The 18,844-nt window shown below is 41.1% G+C and overlaps 1 protein-coding gene across 3 annotated transcripts in view; it reads left to right on the top strand.

The window, feature by feature from the left end:
- The first annotated feature begins 5,774 nt into the window (after positions 1–5,774).
- ERRFI1 (ERBB receptor feedback inhibitor 1) overlaps positions 5,775–18,844 on the top strand; it is a 17,153-nt gene continuing 4,083 nt past the window's right edge. Inside the window, exons 1-4 of one of the 3 annotated variants that reach the window (XM_038376388.2) lie at positions 5,791–5,918; positions 11,130–11,260; positions 17,755–17,950; positions 18,083–18,159. In XM_038376388.2, coding sequence (XP_038232316.1) covers positions 11,188–11,260; positions 17,755–17,950; positions 18,083–18,159 — 346 coding nt within the window. In that variant the 5' untranslated portion in view covers positions 5,791–5,918; positions 11,130–11,187. Of the gene's footprint in view, positions 5,919–11,129; positions 11,261–17,754; positions 17,951–18,082; positions 18,160–18,844 lie in introns of all 3 variants that reach the window. The other 2 variants (XM_038376389.2, XM_043500027.1) reach the window with 2 other exon arrangements.

Here is an 18,844-nt window from a genome sequence, read left to right as displayed (position 1 = left end):
GTGTCTCAGTAGCATGAAGAAAATAGAGTACCCTTCAGAATTATTTTTATTGCATAGAGAAAAAAGCAAATTGTTCCTAGTGAACAAAATCAGTTTTTCCAAAGATAAAATTCACAAACGTCCCATCCCCTTTGTGATGAGGTCAGTAAAGAGAAATATAATATTCTCCTCTAGGTTGGATGGACGGACAGACAGATTACATTGTGTATATATTCCATTGCATTGTGGGCCTTGAGATTGGAATTTCTGGAATCTCCTAGTGAAGGGCTTGCCATTACTTCGAAGGGAGAGTGAGCACACCCTTGTGGCTTAGTTAATGAGTCACAATACAGGTTTCTGCGTAGTCTTCAGAAAAGATGCTGAGTAAATAGTTTAAGTATTTTTAGAGGGCAGAAATACTAACTGTTTTTGCAATGAGCCTTACAGAAATTACTCTCTTGGATTTTTTTAGGTAATATGAATCTACAGAGCCATCAATAAATAATCTCTGCATTTCCCCATAATAACTAATAATGTTTATAAAGTTGAACACACAGAAAAAACAGTTAACTGGAAGTGAAATTAGGAACTAGAGATAATTCCAGGAAATATATGTGTTTAGTATCTGGCAATATTCACTAGGAAGAAGTCAGGAACTGGATTTGAGTAAAGAAATAAACCTTAATGGAAAAGCAGAGAACTGAAGCTACAGTGGAAGCAAATGATAAAAAGACAATTGAGAAACATCAAACAAATGATTAATTCAGTTCCAAATAGCTTTTTGTCTGTTGGGACAGACCTCACTGAACAGAGGATTCAAGGACAGATCATGAGAGAGGAGCAGCCAGGTTTGCAGGTAGCAAAATAGTTATACATATGTTTTTGGTGTTGCCTTCTAATTTAGCAAAAAGAAAAGGAGTACTTGTGGCACCTTAGAGACTAACAAATTTATTAGAGCATAAGCTTTCGTGAGCTACATCCGATGAAGTGAGATGCATCCGATGAAGTGAGCTGTAGCTCACGAAAGCTTATGCTCTAATAAATTTGTTAGTCTCTAAGGTGCCACAAGTACTCCTTTTCTTTTTGTGAATACAGACTAACACGGCTGCTACTCTGAAACTTCTAATTTAGGTGACAGTTGTCATCTCAGTTAAGCATATAGCGCTGGCACAGAAACAGTGTAGAGGTATTTTTAACACATGAGTTTTCATTTAATATTTGTTCCAATTTATCAAGTTGGGAGGTGGGGCAGTGACCCTTCCCACAGCCTTATGAATGAAAGAGATAAGCACATAGACTTCAAATCATATTTGTGGCTCTCCATACTTTTATAAAAATAATCCTGTAGAATTTAGTAGAGGTTAAACAAATAGAATTCTATAAAAATGTAATAGGTTCTACAGAAATGACTTTAGAACTACCTACAGAACTTAGTATAACATGCTAACCTTGATTTAGATTTGTTAATTATTTCATAGAAGTCTGTAGAAGGGATATAACTTTCTGTGTAATATAATCCATTAAATTCCAGAGGACTTTTCTGTAAATGTGTGTGTATGTATGTATATATACATATAAATCAGTTGGAAACACACAAACTAATTCATAATAAAAAGTGCTAATTCAAACAACCTGCAAGAAGTTTGAGAATTATTTGACCTATTTCTTTAATAACCTCTCTAAACATTTACTGTAGCATCTTTCTCTAGCGTTGTTGATTAATGTGGATTCAGTTGCATAGTATTCAGTTGAATAGTAACGATAAATGTCAAAATATTTTAAAACACCCTATTGCAATATTAAAAAGCCTTTAACAGTGTTTTCTTAGATGAGACATAAAACTTAAGTCCTGGCCACCTGTGGTCATTAAAACGGATACGGTACTTTTTGTTTAAAAAAAAATGTTTAACCTAGATTATTTTGCCCATCTAAAATTCTCTGTGAATTTCAAGTGGATATTGTGTTGTCCTTCACTCCCTGCCCTACCATATTATGTAATGTTGTTGTGTTTCCTACCGTAATGGAGAAGTGATTCCTAAATATGGTGCCTTTCAACAGGAGATTTTCCTGAGTAAGGACTGCAGGATCACATCCAGATCTGTAAAGTACTTTGGGATCCTAGTGGATGAAAGGAGCTATTGAAAGAGAAGAGCATTATTACTAAACATGAAATTTAGAAGCTTTAATCATTTTAGTTCTTATGTTCAGAAAAGGCACAGCTAATGTTGCCCTAGGGGACAATTCTCAGGGCATTAGCAGCTATTGAAGGCTGCTGACTATAAAATATGACTTTATAAACTGCAGCTGAGTAGAGGAATTTGTAAACCAAGGTCAATTCAAGACATTGAAGATGATGTTTTCTTAAAATATCCACAAAAAGAAAAGGAGGACTTGTGACACCTTAGAGACTAACAAATTTATTTGAGCATAAGCTTTCGTAAGCTACAGCTCACTTCATCGGAAGCTTATGCTCAAATAAATTTGTTAGTCTCTAAGGTGCCACAAGTCCTCCTTCTTTTTGCAGATACAGACTAACACGGCTGCTACTCTGAAACTTAAAATATCCAAAAAGAAAAGGAGTACTTGTGGCACCTTAGAGACTAACAAATTTATTAGAGCATAAGCTTTCGTGAGCTACAGCTCACTTCATCGGATGCATTCGATGAAGTGAGCTGTAGCTCACGAAAGCTTATGCTCTAATAAATTTGTTAGTCTCTAAGGTGCCACAAGTACTCCTTTTCTTTTTGCAAATACAGACTAACACGGCTGCTACTTTAAAATATCCAGCCTCTCTCAACGTGTCCCTGAGTTGCATGCATGCCAGTCTGCTAGGAAACCAACAGTTTGTCTAGTCCAAAGCAGGATTAACTACCTTTATTAGTGTCAATGGACAATCAAGGTGTGCTAGGGCACATCAAGGGGATAGCGTAAATGAAGAAAAATCCCCAAAGTGGAACAATGAGGCTTCTGTTCCCTGGGTTTCATGGAACATTCCCTTCCCATGCAGCTTTTGCTGAAATGAGCTTGCATAGTAGTTCAGTCTGCTACTTACTTGCCTCTACAGAAAAAAGAAAAACAAAACCTAGATTTAAGGCCTGATTCAATAAACCATCACCTGCTGCAATAAACAATGCATTGTTACCCCTTGGAACTTAGACAGCTGACTTCCCAAAGGAAGAAAATTAAAAATGATAGCAGAGATTATTAAATTAGAAAGTGTCTACTTTGTTCTTGTGGCTTTATCCATTTTTCCTCTGTATGTTTTTTGCTAATGTGATACTAGTTATCTTTCTATTTCTAACATTCCCATTGCCATGGCTTGTAGTAACTGAATAAAGGGTATGCCATGATATCTAGGAGCTAATGTTGTCCAAAGGGACCTGACTCTCTCCAACCCTCCATGCTTCTTTTATTTTGTTTTTTCTCTATTCATCATCTTCTTCCTAATTTTTCCCTTAACCTCAGTATGTGGTCATGTGAAAAAAATTGTAGTTTTAGAGGACGGTGGGGCATTTTCTCCCAAAAATTGCATTGTGTTCTGAAAACCATTAGACTTGGTCTCCTGCAGTTATGAATTCCACTGTCAGGAATCTTCTTATTATTTATTATTTATATTACAGTGCTATTGCCTCAGTTAGGATTGGGGCCACATTGTGCTGTCACTGTACAAACATAAAATAAAAATTTCGTGCCCTACAGAGATTGCAGTCTAAATGACCATCAAGAAAACTCTGTCCCACGATCCCAAGAGTCTCATCTTGGCTCTGTCAACTGCAAAGTTCTTCCAGAATGTAAAGTTCTCAGTGGGTAGCAGCTGGAGAGGCAATCTCTCTAATAACCATGGCCTACTTTTGCCCCCTTATTCACATTAAGTAGTCCCATTGAAAGCAATATTAAGGTACTACACAGTGTAAGGATAGCAAAATGTGTTTTAGGGGATTTATAGATTGGGATGAGGATTTCAATTTGGTATGACATGAATAGAAACTGGACCCAGAAATAAACAGGAAGCCAGTGGATCATGTGGCGCTTAGAGGGATGTACTCTCTTAATTTGCCAGTGGCTATATGTTATATGTGTTGAATTTCCATAATGCCTTCATTTTCACCACCAGAAATCTAAACTGGAACTGAGGAAAGACATTGATCATGATGGAAAATTCGTTGTCTCAAAGGGAAGAATATTCTGGCCATCTGGAGATGGGAGAAGGTCATCCTCGTTGCTGTTGCAGTCTGGGTTGTCCAGCAACAGAGAAGAATACAGTATGATGCACACCTTCTTGATGGGCAGATGACTTAGATTTTTATCCTTTATTGAAGACAAGGTTTCAGTCACCTCTCCAGAAAGTATGTCTCTTCCTACCAATATTAATTCTGTCTTCCCTGGTTTAAGTTTGAGTCAGCTGCTTTTCATCCATTTATTTAAGTCTTTTAATCAAGACTAAAGACCTTTCTAAAAGATATACTGTCTGTAGCTCAAGCAGAAGTTATGGGACTGATGCAGATTTTTTGGGTGTGAGATACTACAGTCTGTGTTATGCAGGAGTTCAGATGGAATGATCATAATGGTCCCTTCTAGCCTTAAAATCTATTAATCTATTTTTCTTCAAGGCACTATGAGATCTTGGTCATATCTATAGAAAGACAGATGCTAAGATGGGAGTTGTCAACATAGTATTGATTCTGAATTTGTCCACAAAAATTATGAGAAAATATGACCTATGAGGGAAGATTGAAAAAATTGGGTTTGTTCAGTCTGGAGAAGAGAAGACCAAGAGGAGATATGATAACAAGTTTTCAAGTACATGAAAGGTTGTTACAAGGGGGAGGGAGAAAAACTGTTCTCCTTAATCTCTGATAGGAAAAGAAGGAAAGGGCTTAAGTTGCAGCTAGGGTGGTTTAGGTTGGACATTAGGAAAAACTTCCAGTCCTGGTGGTTAAGCACTGGAATAAGTTGACTAAGGAGGTTGTGGAATCTCCATCACTGGAGATTTTTAAAGCAGGTTAGACAAACATCTGTAAAGGATGGTCTAGAGATAATACTTAGTCCTGCCATGAGTGCAGAGGATTGGACTAGATGACCTCTCAAGGTCCCTTCCAATCCAACAATTCTATGCATTAACAGGGTCACACTTACGAAATACATTTTTATGAACAAATGTAGTGCACACTATATATCTGTCTTTATCCTCATTAATGCCGTAGCAGAGCATCTCAAAAGCTAACATATGGTCACTCAACACCTGTCAGATTGGGCACTGCTGTTAATCCTGTTTCACAGATGGGGAATTGAGGCACAGAGAGGCTAAGTGACGTGCCCAAGGTCACCTGGCTTCTGTGGCAAAGCAATGAATTGAACCCCCACTCTTTTCCCCTGCCCACTAGGCCATCCTGCCTCTAGCCCCTATAGGCACAGGCCACAGAGGGGCAGCACTCTGAGCATTAGTCCCTTACACAGCAGTAGCACTCACGGGCTGGCTGTGCAGGTCGCTACACAGAGGCAGTCCATGGCACCAAGCTGGACAGCAGGAGGAACTAGGAGGCAGCCTGCACGCCTGGAGCCGTTGCCAGAGCAACGCTCCGCCCGCGCAGCTGCACGTGCCATTGGCGGTTCACACACAGGCGTGTCCCTGTCTCGCGCACGAGGGGCCTCACGGCCCGCGTTAGCTTGCCTCAGAATCGCGCCCCCACGCGGCACCCGCCATCGCCCCTTTAAAGTTTATTTTATCTCTGAAGCCAGTGATGGAGGGGGGCGCGGCCCGGTCAGGGGCGTGGTCTCCAGGGTTGGCCACGCCCACCAGTATAAGAACGGCGGCTGCGAGCCGCGGTCGGGCAGGATATGCTTGGAACTTGCTAGTGGGGTACGCGGGGTTTGAGTGTGGCGCACGCGCAGTGTCCCCCAAGGAGGGCAGGGATATGCGGAGCCGCGGCGCCGTCTGGGTGAGTGATTCCCGGGGCTGCAGGGCTGCGCCGGGTTCAGCCCCCTTCGGGGCGCTCCAGGAATGCGGGGCTGCCCCGCCAGGGACCCTAGCCTCAGCCCCCACTTCTCCAGGCACCGCTTTCGGGAGCACTCGTTGCCATGGCAGCCGGGCCCTGCTGTGAGGCGCGGCGGCCTCTGGCTCCTCGAGCCTGGCTTTGCCTGCGGCCGCCGGGACTAAACAATCGCGGCTCTCGGGGAAAGGCCGCTCCCCGCAGCGCGGCGGGCCTGGAGCCTCCGCGGGCAGCCGAGCGAAGCCGAGTGCTGCTCACGCTGTCCGATCGATGCCAGCGCGCTTGGAGGGGGTGAGCCGCGGCGCCGGGCAGAGCAGCTCCCTGGGCTGGCAGGACCGTGACTGGCGAGTTAGTCACGCACCCGTGGCTCGGGCTGGGGCCGCAGCTGTGCGGAGGCGTATGGGTGACTTCAGTGCACCTGCCAGCCAGGTGGGGCGGGACTGGTGACCAGGCAGCTGTCGGGTGAGGGAAGGGGAGGCCGAAGCCCTAAGTGCCTAGCTGTTTCCTGGCCCCTCGAGACAGACGGCGTTCAGCGCTGCGGGTCAGTGACCGTTTAACGTGGGGGTTCATCAGCATCTGTTTTTATCCAGGTTCTAGTAGACTGTATTTGACTTCCCATAGGCTGAACTGCGTCCTAGGGCTGAGATTCTAGAGATGCAAGAAGTCTTTAACTTTGTTTTTTAAGTTGTATTTTAAGTCAGTGGTTCTCAAAGGGCACCGTGACCCCCTTCTGTCAACAAAAATTACTAGGAGACTTCAGGAGGGGGGACTGGAGCCCGAGCCTTGCTGCCCTGGGCAGTGAGGCCAAAGCTGAACCCCTAGGACTTCAGCCCTGGGTGGGGCATGTAACTTTAGCCTTCCTGCCCAGGGCTGAAGCCCTCAGGCCTGGGCCCCCAGCAAATCTAACACCAGCCCAAGGGACCCCATTAAAATGTGTTCATGATGCACTTTGGGGTCCTGACCCACAATTTGGGAACTCCAGCTTTAAGTGCTTCCCTAAATTCAGCTTACAGATACTGGGATCATAGCGCAGCTAAGGGCCTGTGACTAAAACTTCAGCTGCAAGTTCTCTGGAAGGCAAGGAAAATCTTTTAGTCAGTCTTCACCATTAATTTTTTACCTTATTACAGACTAGTCACAGTGGTCCTGAAAGAAAAAAATATTAAGTATGTAATGATATGTTATAGGATGAACTAAGTTAGAAAATCACCTAACTTTTGAGTCACCTGCCAGTATTTGAAGATAAGATGTTTTGGGTCCAAAAATTTATAATTTTTACTTTTGTTGATCCAAAAAAGATATTTTTATCTTGTCTACCCTTGCTTCTCTTGGTCATAATTATTACTTTAAACTTATTATTTAATAAGGCATTCAAGTGCAATGGTTAACTAAATATTTGGATTTTAGAATGGGGAGGGGAGACATTTTCCTGAAAATGTTTATTTAACCTGGCCTAATACTAGATGTTTTAGTGCTATTTGAGCATACTGCAGGCAATTTAATTACATTAATTTTGCCAAGTAGTAAAATACACGATATATAAAAGTTCCAATTTGAAGCCATGATCCTACAAACACCTAAGCATATTTGTAACTACTCACACCTGTAGTCCCAGTGACTTCAATGTGCTTAAGTATTACACCAGCATTGAGGCCCTCATTCTTCATCCTAAAATGGTGTTGGCACATTAACAAGACCTTCTGTTATGAATGAAGAAACTGAGCCAGAAAAAGATAATTTATTTTTGTTTCTTTGAAAGCTAGTAACTGAAATTGCAGGTACAGCTTGACATGAATGTGCAATTGTCCACTGTATATCACCTAGCTGTAGAAGTTACACAGAGAAAGCAAATGTATAGTTTAAAACTCTGCACCAGTATGTATACTTTGTAAGCAGCATAGAAAGGAAGGTTTTTTTGTATAAAAACTTATACAAAGTTTTATGAAAACTAGTTACACTTCACACATTTACTGTCTAACTTATTGCAGCACACTTTAATGTGACTAGTTATAGGTCTGTATTCCCATTACACACTTCTGTTTTCAGGAGTTATAACTCTGCCATAATTTTTTTCCTCTTGACTGAACCATCAGAGTGGGTAGTAGCAACTCTTTTTCCTTCTTCTTGATTTGTTAACCTTTAAATAAACTGAAAGCATATTGTGGGTTCAGATGCTTCTTTTTGCATACTAATTTAAGATGACTTAAATTTTCTTGATCACTCTAGCCCTTAATATGGGCTCATGGCTTTGGGTTTTTTCCAAAATAGCCTATTTTTAATGTTCAGAACCCAAGACAGCACTGTACACTTTATGTATAACGTATATCTTCATTTTGTACACATTCCTGTGAATGTACACTACTCGCACAATATGAGTAGTGTATAGTGGCTTTGAAACTTCAGTGGTCTCATGGAACTTATCCACACTTGAGGGTTTTTAATAATATAATTTAGCCATGATCTGTTATTCCTGGTCTGCAGGTAAGGATGGTATATTGGATGGCAAAGGCTCTGAGGGACAAGGTCACTGGCAGATTTCTGAATCTGTCATTCTATGGTACAGTGCTTGAAGGATGCACCCCAGTGTTCAGAGCCACTCTTTCCACCAGCTCCCAGTGTTCTTTTCAGCTGCTGATTGTTGGCAGGAGAGAGCTCTCCCGCCCATAGGCACAGACTCTGTGGATGCTCTGAGGCTGGAGAACCCATGGGGAAAAAATGGTGGGTGTTGAGCACCCACCAGCAGCCACCCTATCATCACCTTCCCCTTCCCTCTGCACCTCCTGCCTGCCTCAATCAGCTGTTTGGGGGGAGCGGAAAGGAGAGAGGACATGGTGCATTCGGGAGAGGGGGCTGGAAGAGGTGGGGTGGGGTGTGGCCTTGAGAGAAGGGCTGGAGTGGGGGTGGGGCCTGGGCAGAGTCAGGGGTCGAGCACTCTCCCAGAACAGTGAAAAGTCTGTGTTCCTGCCGATTTTAAAAAAAAACTTCCACCCCGACCACAGGAGAGTTTTCCTGCGGACAAGGCACTGTTTGTTGGCAAAACTTTTGTCTTTCAAGGGGTGTGTGGTTTTTTTTTTAAACATTGTTTTATCCTTCAGTTGCCAATGTAGGCAGCCTTTACCTTTTGAAAAGATCAGGAATGTTGAATCTGACTTTCCTAATCTTGGCACAGGGAGGCAGGGGAGTGGGGGCTTGCCTCCGGTGCTTATTGTGAGCTCATACACATTAATTGAAGGGATGGGAGTAAGGGGAGGAAGAGGAGAGTGTGAATCTTTAACAAAGACAGCCTTTATCCCAAGTACTGAATAGATACAGGAGTTAAAATAGGTAGTAGCAAAAACAAACAACAAACCTACATTTTAAAAAGCCAAACTGAAGTCTTCCCACTTTTAGTCTCTTTCAATGTTATTTTAGTAGTTCTGCTACCACCATAGAGTTCTCCAGAGCAGATGTGGTCTGTATTTCTCATGAAGAAAACAAGCAGAATATTTTAACCAAGCCTCTCAGGCGTTCTTTATGTACCATAAAGAAGTTAAAAAAGGCCACAAAACCCGTTTGTCCTTTGCAAGTTGCCTTCAAAATCCAAATAATCTAATAGGCTTTCATCAAGTGTGTCCAGGACAGAAAGCTGACAGGGTTCTTTAGGGCTTAGTTAACACCTTTCTTTTGGAGAGAGAAATTAAAGTTTTGACTCAAGACCCTCACCTTCCCTCCTTCCCAGCGTAGGAGGTATTGTAGACGTGAAAAGTCTTAATTCTGAATTTCTGGTACAGTAATGTGGAACTTATCAAATTTAGTATAGTTATTTAGGTGTTGGCAGAATTTGAACCAGTTATGCATTAAGTTGTGTGTCTTATTTTTTAAATGCGAGCTGGCTATATCCACTGTAAGACTTCATGATACTATACACCAGTGGTTCTCAAACAGGGGTACATATATCCCCGGGGGTGGGGTTTGGGTTTGGAGGGTGGCAATAGAGGTCTTCCAGGAGGTATGTTAACTCATTTAGATATTTGCCTAGTTTTACAATCGGCTACATAAAAAGCATTAGTGAAGTCAGTACAAGCTAAAAATTCATATAGGCAATGACTTGTTTATACTCCTGTATATACGATATCCATGTTTCTCAACCTCAGGATGGTTTAGGGTGGTTGCAAGTGCAGGGCCTACAGTATGGGGTGGCAAGCAGAGGCCCCATGAAGCTAAGATACATGCTGAAGCCCAAGCCTGCCTCCTGGGGCTCAAGCCAAAGCCCTGCTGCCCAGAGCTGAAATCAGACTCCTGAAAGAGATACAGTAGTTGGGAAAGATTGGGAACCACCGCTATATACCAAGGCTGAATATGAGACTGAAATCTGACAAGCAGAGACAGGGCAGTCATTTCACTATTTAATTATTAGTTTTTAGTCTCGAATTTAGAAGTTCTCCCAAATACTGTTTTTGGATCACCAAATTAAAACAGTTAAAAACAGTACAGCTAAAACCTGGGCTAAGTCCCCTGTAGATGGCAAATAGAAAAGTCCCTTCAGTCCAAAAATTACTGTCTCCCACAACTCTGTCACGTAATTTGGCTGTTCTAGTTGCTTTAGCTGTTCTTCTGCCACAACTTTAAGCTTTTGCACAACTCCACTTCTGCCCATCTCTGCTTTTATTTCTATCTATTGTCCATCTTTTTCCAAGCTGCTATTTGTTCCTTTGTTGTCTTCAGCCTGCTTGCTGCTCTTTATGCTTTGAACAGTCTTACTGTCTCTGTGTACCAAGCTACCACTTGCTCTCAATAAAGGATTGAATTTTCAGTCTTTGGTCACATGAAGTACTGTGTCATTTAGATCGCAGATGTGGGTTGGAGACTGTCTTATTCTGAAAAGCACTAAGCACACTTATGGTGCTCTATAAATAAGATACAATTATGTATAAAACAAATCGTTTTAAAAAAGCCATGTTCTTAGGACAGTTTGTCTGATGTGAGTTTCTTGGCATTATATAATGACCACTGGAGAAAGTCAACTTTCAAAGCCTAATTACAGCATGCCGTGAGTTTCAGGAAGTAGGTTAAATAGTAACATCAATAGGCTTTCTAATTAGGATCTGAAATGGTTAAATGTTAAAAACAGCATAAAGGGTTAGCTATCATTCCCCATTAACAGAAATCTCCTTCTAAAAGTATATTATAGGAGGAAATTACATCATATTGTCAAATAAGGAAGAGCTAAGCTGAACGGATGACTTGTATGACAAAAATGTGCCCCTCCTATGAATTGCTTCTGAGATTCGTTAATGATACGTGGTGGCAAGGTGAGCAAAATTAGGTTAAGAACATGTGTTCTTACTGCTTTAAAGTAGCAATGTTTTTCCTTTTAAGAATGTGTAGTAGATGGATGCAGCTTTTAATTCCTTATGTCATAGAGCATGATAGCATCACAGAGTGTAATCGCTGTCCAGGTTTTTTTAGGCATTCAACAATTTTCACTGAAAATTGCATCCAATTCCATTATGTGTAGTGCATCCTGAAGGCACAGTTTGACCTCCTGTGCATATCAAAATGATTTGATACTCCTGAGAGAATTCTGTGACAACAAAATTAATAATTCTGTGCACAATATTTTAAAATTCTGCAAGTTTTATTTGTCAATAAATAAAATAAATGCAGAGGCTCCAGCATGGTAGTGGGGAGCACGGGTCACTGGCTGCATGAAGGTGGAAGATCACCCTGCAACCGCCCCACCATTAGGACACGACTCAGCGGTGAGGCTGCATCTGACCCTGACACAGCACAAGGTCTGGACCTGCCCCAGAAACACCCAGGGGCCATGCCCTTCTGCGCCAGGTGTACCAGGTGTGGGGCAGGTAGGCTCAATCAGGCAGGATCCAAGTATGGAGGGGTTCAGTGTGGGGTGAAAGGATCCTGTCTGGGTGCAGGCAGCTCAGTGGGGGGGGTCTAGGTGTGGGGGGATCTAGATGCACAGAGGTTCATTGGGGGGTTCCAGATGCAGGGGCAATGGGACTCTGCAGGGGCTTCCAGATGAAGGTTGTTGGAGATCAGTGGAGGGGTCTGGGTGTGGGGGTCTCAGTGGGGGGTGGGGGCTCTGAGTGCTGGGGGAGTGGGGCTTGGGATGGGGTCTGAGTGCAGCTAGTTGGTGGTCAGTGGTGTGGGAGTATGGATGTGGGAGCTCAGGGTAATGGTTTGAGTGCAGGGAGCTCTGTGGGGGTGATCTGGGTGGAGGGGTGGGGGGTCTGGAGGCTGGGAGTCTGGATTCAGTGGGGCTCTAGATGCAGGGGTTGAGGTTCGGTGGGGTTTGGGCATGGAGGATCAGGGGGGTTCTGGGTGTACTGGGTGAGGCTTGGCAAGGGTGTGTGGGTATGGGAAGTCTGGATGCACAGGGGTTGAGTGGATGGGGGAGCAGCTCCCTGTACAGTGACCCCTCCCCTGACAGCTGAGGAGTGATGGGGACAGGAAGCAGGGGAGGATGTTGAGCTTCCTGCAGCTGGGGGAGGATTCTGAGGATTGGTCTGACACAGCCTTGGCTACTTCTTGGAGGGGAAGAGGAAGTCCATCCTCTCCTGCCTCCAGCCCCTCCAGTAGCTGATCCCAGCTCAGGGTAGGAGCCACTGGGGTACCCCCAGCCCTGCGGTGATTTACCTCTCAGCCAGCTGCTCTGGGTGCCTGAAATGCTGTACCTGCGCTGCTAGGGAGTGGTGCGTGACTGCTTTTGCAACTTCCCTTTGCTTCGTTGTCAGTCATTTTTCTGTGGGGAAGCAAAGAAATCTGCGGGGACATGAATTCTGCGCATGAGGAGTGGTGCAGGATTCACCCAGGAGTAATTTGAGTACTGTAATGGTGATTGCCTGACAGAAATGCCAATAAATAAATAAATTGAGGTATCTGAATGTTCCATAGCTTTCAGAAAAAATGGCTGCAGTCTGATAAAACATTGCTGCAAGATCATAACAATAGATTGAGTTGGAGCTGAGAAATGGAAATTCACATTTTAATTTCTGGTCAGATATGAAAAACAAATATTGTAGCTGCAATGTAATTGTAATATGTGCTTAGATATATTTTTCAGAAGGAGAGCTGCTAAAAATCTATATAGGGCATGCCATATATTATATACTATTGTAACATCCAAATATTTATACTTGTGGCAATATGGTCTGGGAAGAATTTTTTAAATTTAATTCTTTCCTTGTCTAGTTACATTGCTAACCATGATGGAGAGCAATGGCTGGTCACAAACCCATTATTTTACGTTGCTTTAGCTTGGGTCTCCTGAGATTAGTGACTGAAGCAAGAACTAATTGCAGTTTTCCTTTATAGTAATTTAGCTTCTTGACTAGATACAAGCCTGTGAGGACTTCCTGAAAATATTATAATTTGTGTATCTTTCTAATCGCCTTAGTCCATGCAAGTACGGTTTATCAGTATAACTGGGAAACCCATTGTGAAAACAGTACTTGCTAACTCATTCATTTGCACAACAAACATCATAAACCAAGGACATAGTAGTTTGGTTACTTTGATAAGTGCAGTTTAGCTTTATGATATGGCTAGTATATCCTACTATATTTTGTAAAATGAATTAAATTGTCATTTGATTTGATGAAAGTACAATATTTTATTAAATCTTTGCTAATCCACAAACCTAATAACTGTCACATGACTTATGGTCTCACCCCACCTTCTCTGTAAAATGAGTTTCTGCTGTAAATTGATGTTGTTCATAAATCCATGAGCAACACTGACTTTTTCAAATATATTCCTCAGTAACCTTATTGAGAGTGTACCATCCAAAAGCAAGAGTTAATGCAACTGTCTCTCATAGATTCTCAGGGTTTGCTCTTTACTAAGCTTCAAGTTCGCAATGCTAAGCAGTTTGCTACACATTTTAAAATAGTAGAACAAACTCTTTAAACCCAGGATGCAAAAAGATAAAACTGACTTGGTAGTAAAGGAGAACATGCAGTTATGTTGCCCTTTTTGCTTCCCCTCCTACTCCCACTTCAATAACATACGAAGCTGGGACAGTTTCATAACAGTCCATTCACATTTCCCAATTGAAATGTAGAGGTAGGTCACCTTCTATGAATTCACAAAGAGATTGTTTGAAGTGAGTAGGCTTTATGAACGCACAACTTGTCTTTATTTTTTTAATTCAGAAAACTAGGTGATGGAAACAATGAGAAGTACCTTTCTGAGTATAATATTTAAGTATCTACTGAAATAGAAGCTTAGAACTCCAAGGGGATTTCAGAGCAAGTAATACTTGCACAATCACTCTGAAAGCTGAGATTTATACAGCATTTTAGGAGGTTGACACATACACTAATTACTACTAGTGGTTTTGGCAGGGGAGCAGGTGGAGGCTGGTCCTCTTAGAATCCCTGCAGGCTTTTTCATGTAATCAGAGTAAGCACTCTACTCTACATGTGCTTTCAAACTATTTAAACACCAGTCTCCTTCCTGTTTCATCTTGTTTTTTTTATATTGTAACAGACACTTTCTCTATGGTCTTGCCAGTTCTTGTAAGCACACTAAGGTGAAAACACTGAGGTAAATCAAATCTAGTGTGAATGCTTGGACCCATTCTTAGTATTTTAGCCTATGGATTAATTATTTTTAAACTGCATTTTCTAATTCTTGTCACTTCTAACAATTTAACAAGTGTGAAGTAGCTAGTAAATTGAGCCCTTACCTGTCCTCTAGGCAACAAGTGAAGACTTAAAATGTTGGCACAACTTCATGACATAAGTAGTCAAACTCCAATTGGAACAAACATTCCTAGGTTAGGACACTTGCTCAATGTGATATAAACTGGCATGGATTGATGTCTTTATTTAATGCTACATGAAACTGAGTTTGAGGATCAGTGTCCTACTTGAGTCTCAGCCCTGTAGTGGGTAGTCCTGTCTGTGCTTGTACAACTGAAAGAATGAGAGGTTAATACTTTAACTGTATTACTACTATTATTATTAAAGTTAATACTTTAACTCGTGTATCTTTAACTCATTTGCTAGTTATCTGCTAATAGAATGGTTTTAATCACTTTCCAGAATTACATATCCATGTATTTCTTAAAGAAAACTTTAATCTTATTGGTTGGTAACCATTCAAACATGTTGATTTGGAACTAAATATAGCCGTTACACTAAATTTGGTACTTTTTGCTAACCAGGAGGATACACTGTAGCTATCCAAGTTTTATTTAATAATATAGCTTAACATACATTTTATTCAGGTTAATAGCTTTTACTTTTTTTAATTTATGCCTTAATGTAAGTTATCATAATTTCAATTTAATTTTAAATTGGTTTATTTTTAAAAAGAAAAATGTATTTAAATAAAAAACCAGATTTTTTGTTTTTTAATCATAAATTTTTATCCACCCTTGCTTCCATTGTTTGATGAGTGTCTCTAACTTGATTTAGTGGTGTAAGAATTAAGTAGATAAAGTTAAAAAATAAATGCTGCTTTTTAGTGTCTCATAGTTAAGAAGTTTGTTTCAACAGAGTGAGTATCTATGAAAAGGGAAGAGCTGAAATAAAGATTTTTTTTTTTAAAGACCATGATGCAATCCTGTCAGAGAGAAAATGGCAGAGTTTGAGTGTTGTACCATTCCAGCAAAGCTGATGTTCTCCCTTCTAAATTCTGGCAACATGTCTGACTAAGGCCTGGTCTACACTACGGGGTGGGGAGGGGGAATCGATCTAAGATACGCAACTTCAGCTACGAGAATAGCGTAGCTGAAGTTGACGCATCTTAGATCGAATTAGAATCACTTACTTTGCGTCCTCGCGGCGTGGGATCGACGGCCGCCGCTCCCCCGTTGACTCTGCTTCCGCTTCTCGCCCTGGTGGAGTTCCGGAGTCTACAGCAGCGATCGGGGATCGATCACTACCCGCTGATCCTGTGGGTAGTGTAGACATGGCCTTAGAAACACTTGGGTTGAGGGAGAAAGAAAGAAACCACCTGCATTGATTGCATTGATGCAAATGTGTGCATGGTTATTCATGGTTTGTAAAACCTCCATGTTGCTTTATCTTGTATTACTGGCTCTCATTAAGAATTACAAACATGAATACAGTCTCAAACTATTTTGCAGATGTTTCTTTCTTGCCTCTGTGAGGCCGAAAAATTAGTTTTTTCCCCCATTTTATGGTTGAGGAAACTGAAGCAGAGAAAATAAATGACTTATTGCCCTATGTAGCAGCAAGAGTTGGTGTTAGAGCATGAGTTAAAACTCTGGAGAGCTTGCCTTGGTCCATACTTAGGATTGAGTACCATGTCCCCTTAAAACTGCAGATGGCTCTGTGGAACCTACCTCTTCCAGCATCATGGGAACAGGAGGTTAATTTATCGGTGCAGAAGAGTGCAGTCTTATTCCTGTACCATTTTTCTTGGGCACAAACTGGCTTTCTCTAGACAGAGAACAGGCAGGTTCCTTACTTATTCTTGAACACGCTTTCTAGGGGATAGAATAATGAAAGGCAGGGGAGGTGGGAGAGAACTGAACTTACCAACAGTACAGACTATTCATTGGGTATCCCTTAAAAAGCATGCCAGAGCATGATCTGGTCCCAAACACGTGTCGGGTTTTACTTTTTTGGAGAGAATTTCCTTTCAAGTACCCAGAGATGTAGAGTATAACTGATCATGTTCAGTAAACATCTGTCTTTTCATGATCATGTAAATGTCATTTTTATCTTGCCCTAAACAGTACACTGTACTCCTTGAGCAGGTAAAGGGTCTGTTCTAAAGTGATTTTAGGGCATTTAATCTCTGTATTCAGGTGAGGAGACTGAGGTTCTCCTACCTTGTTGTATTTAATCCTCCTCACTTTATGCACTTTTGTTTCACTGAGTTGCAGTTTCTCCACTGTCCAGAATGTACAGCTGATCTTTCAGAAATTGTGGGAAGAGTAGGTGGGTTCACACAAGCAAAATCTTGTAAAGCAGCATATTCCATATATTATAATTTGTAATTGAATTTCAAGTGTTTTGTCAGAACTTCTGTTTCCCAATGTAAATGTGCCTACTAAGCTATTGTGCACAGATTCAAAACAAGCTTTGTAGAAAAGGATGACTCTACTTTGTTTAGATTTGCTCAACCCCATAGCTTGGAACTGTTGTGTTATACATACTAGGAGGAAACCTTGTGAGACCAACAAATGAATTTCTAGTAGCTAACACTTAGTGATTAATTATTCAATATAATGATCTTATCTGAAACCCTTGTGAATTGATCAAACCTTTGATTTAAGTGGTCACTTTATATTCAGTCTATTAGAATGAGTCTTTGACCAGGTTACATATGAAGTCTTTGACCAGGTTACATATGAAGTTCCTTTTAGGCTAAAACCCTTAGCAAAGTGACTCCTTATCACAATAATACAGAAGGTTTGTATAATACAATGTTATACAACGATTTGTATGTTTTGGCAAAGTTGGTGTGTCTGAGTAACTGTCAATATGTGTACAAGGTCTGAATTTGCTGGCATAAAACTTCTATTCATCACCTGTTTTACTGAAACTTGAAAATCTTTGGATTGATGTTTCTCCAAAAATGAACTCTTACAGAACTTCTTCTAATTATTGGATTTGTTTTTACAGTCACAGAAACAGAAGGACAAACACTTCGATGTGTGAAATATTTCCTTCTTTTCAGCAGGTGTTTGGGCCAGAGGGGCCCTCTCACAAAGGAGTCACTGTAATTCAGAGAGTTGGGTGGCATTTAAAATGAAAGACTCACTCATGTTTGCTTAGTGGTACTTACGCCCTCCTCTCCTCTGAAGGGAATGAAAGCTGCAGGATACCTGGCGAGAACTGTGGATTTCTAAAATTTGGAGACATTGCAGAGCAAGGCACAATGTCAACGGCAGGAGTTGCTGCTCAAGAAATGAGAGGTCCATTAAAAACTGGATTTCTCCATAATGGCCAAGGCATAGGGAGTCTGAAAACCTGCTGGAGCGGCCACAATGGGTTTGAAAAGTAAGTGGGGAAAATTAACCTTGCAGGTGGATTTGAGAGTTCTTACCAAGCATGTGACATAGGTGGACCCAGTAACTGGTATTAGTGCTTGTTCATGCTTCACTTATTCAGAATATTTTTTTCCCTTTGCAGGACTTTCTTTAACATGGACCCTATAACAATGACATACAATCTGAATCCATCAGCACAGCAACATTGTACATCTATTGGTATGTACACAGAAGATTTTGAGATGTATTGATATAAACTGTTTAGTGGAAGTGGTTTTGGAGAAAATCTGTCCCTTTTAATATCTACAGTAGGAGAAAGAAAAGGAGTACTTGTGGCACCTTAGAGACTAACAAATGCTCAAATAAATTTGTTAGTCTCTAAGGTGCCACAAGTACTCCTTTTCTTTTTGTGAATACAGAGTAATACGGCTGCTGCTCTGAAACCTTTCTGATTTTAGACACCAGGCTGCCCTCTAGTGACAGAATTTAAACACTACTTTGGCTCTCCTCCAATGTTTTTCTTTCTACCTAGTATCTTAATAGTATACTTTTATTTGTTCTGAGGAAAATATTTAGTGTAAATAGTTGAGTGTTGTCAAATATTTAGCAAAACCTGCTAACAAGGATAGAACTCTGTTGAAATAGTTGTAAAGTGGTTGGGGCAAATCAACTGCATGTTAAAACATCTCTCATGGAGAGACAGCCCTGTTTTAATCTAAGTTGTGCCATGGGTCTCTAATTGTCTTATTTAACTGGAGTACTGTCATAATATAAGTCATATATATATATATATATATTACATGGTGTTGAATATTCTCCCTCTGATACTCCTGAGGGCATTCTGCACCAAAAAATTTGAAATTAATTACACAATATTAAATTCTGCAAAATTCAGCAAATTTTA

The sequence above is a fragment of the Dermochelys coriacea genome, chromosome 18 (genome assembly GCF_009764565.3).
Source record: "Dermochelys coriacea isolate rDerCor1 chromosome 18, rDerCor1.pri.v4, whole genome shotgun sequence".
NCBI classification, from domain to species: domain Eukaryota; kingdom Metazoa; phylum Chordata; order Testudines; family Dermochelyidae; genus Dermochelys; species Dermochelys coriacea.
Note: the sequence above shows the minus strand (reverse complement) of the source record. Positions and strands in the feature narration are given on the sequence as shown.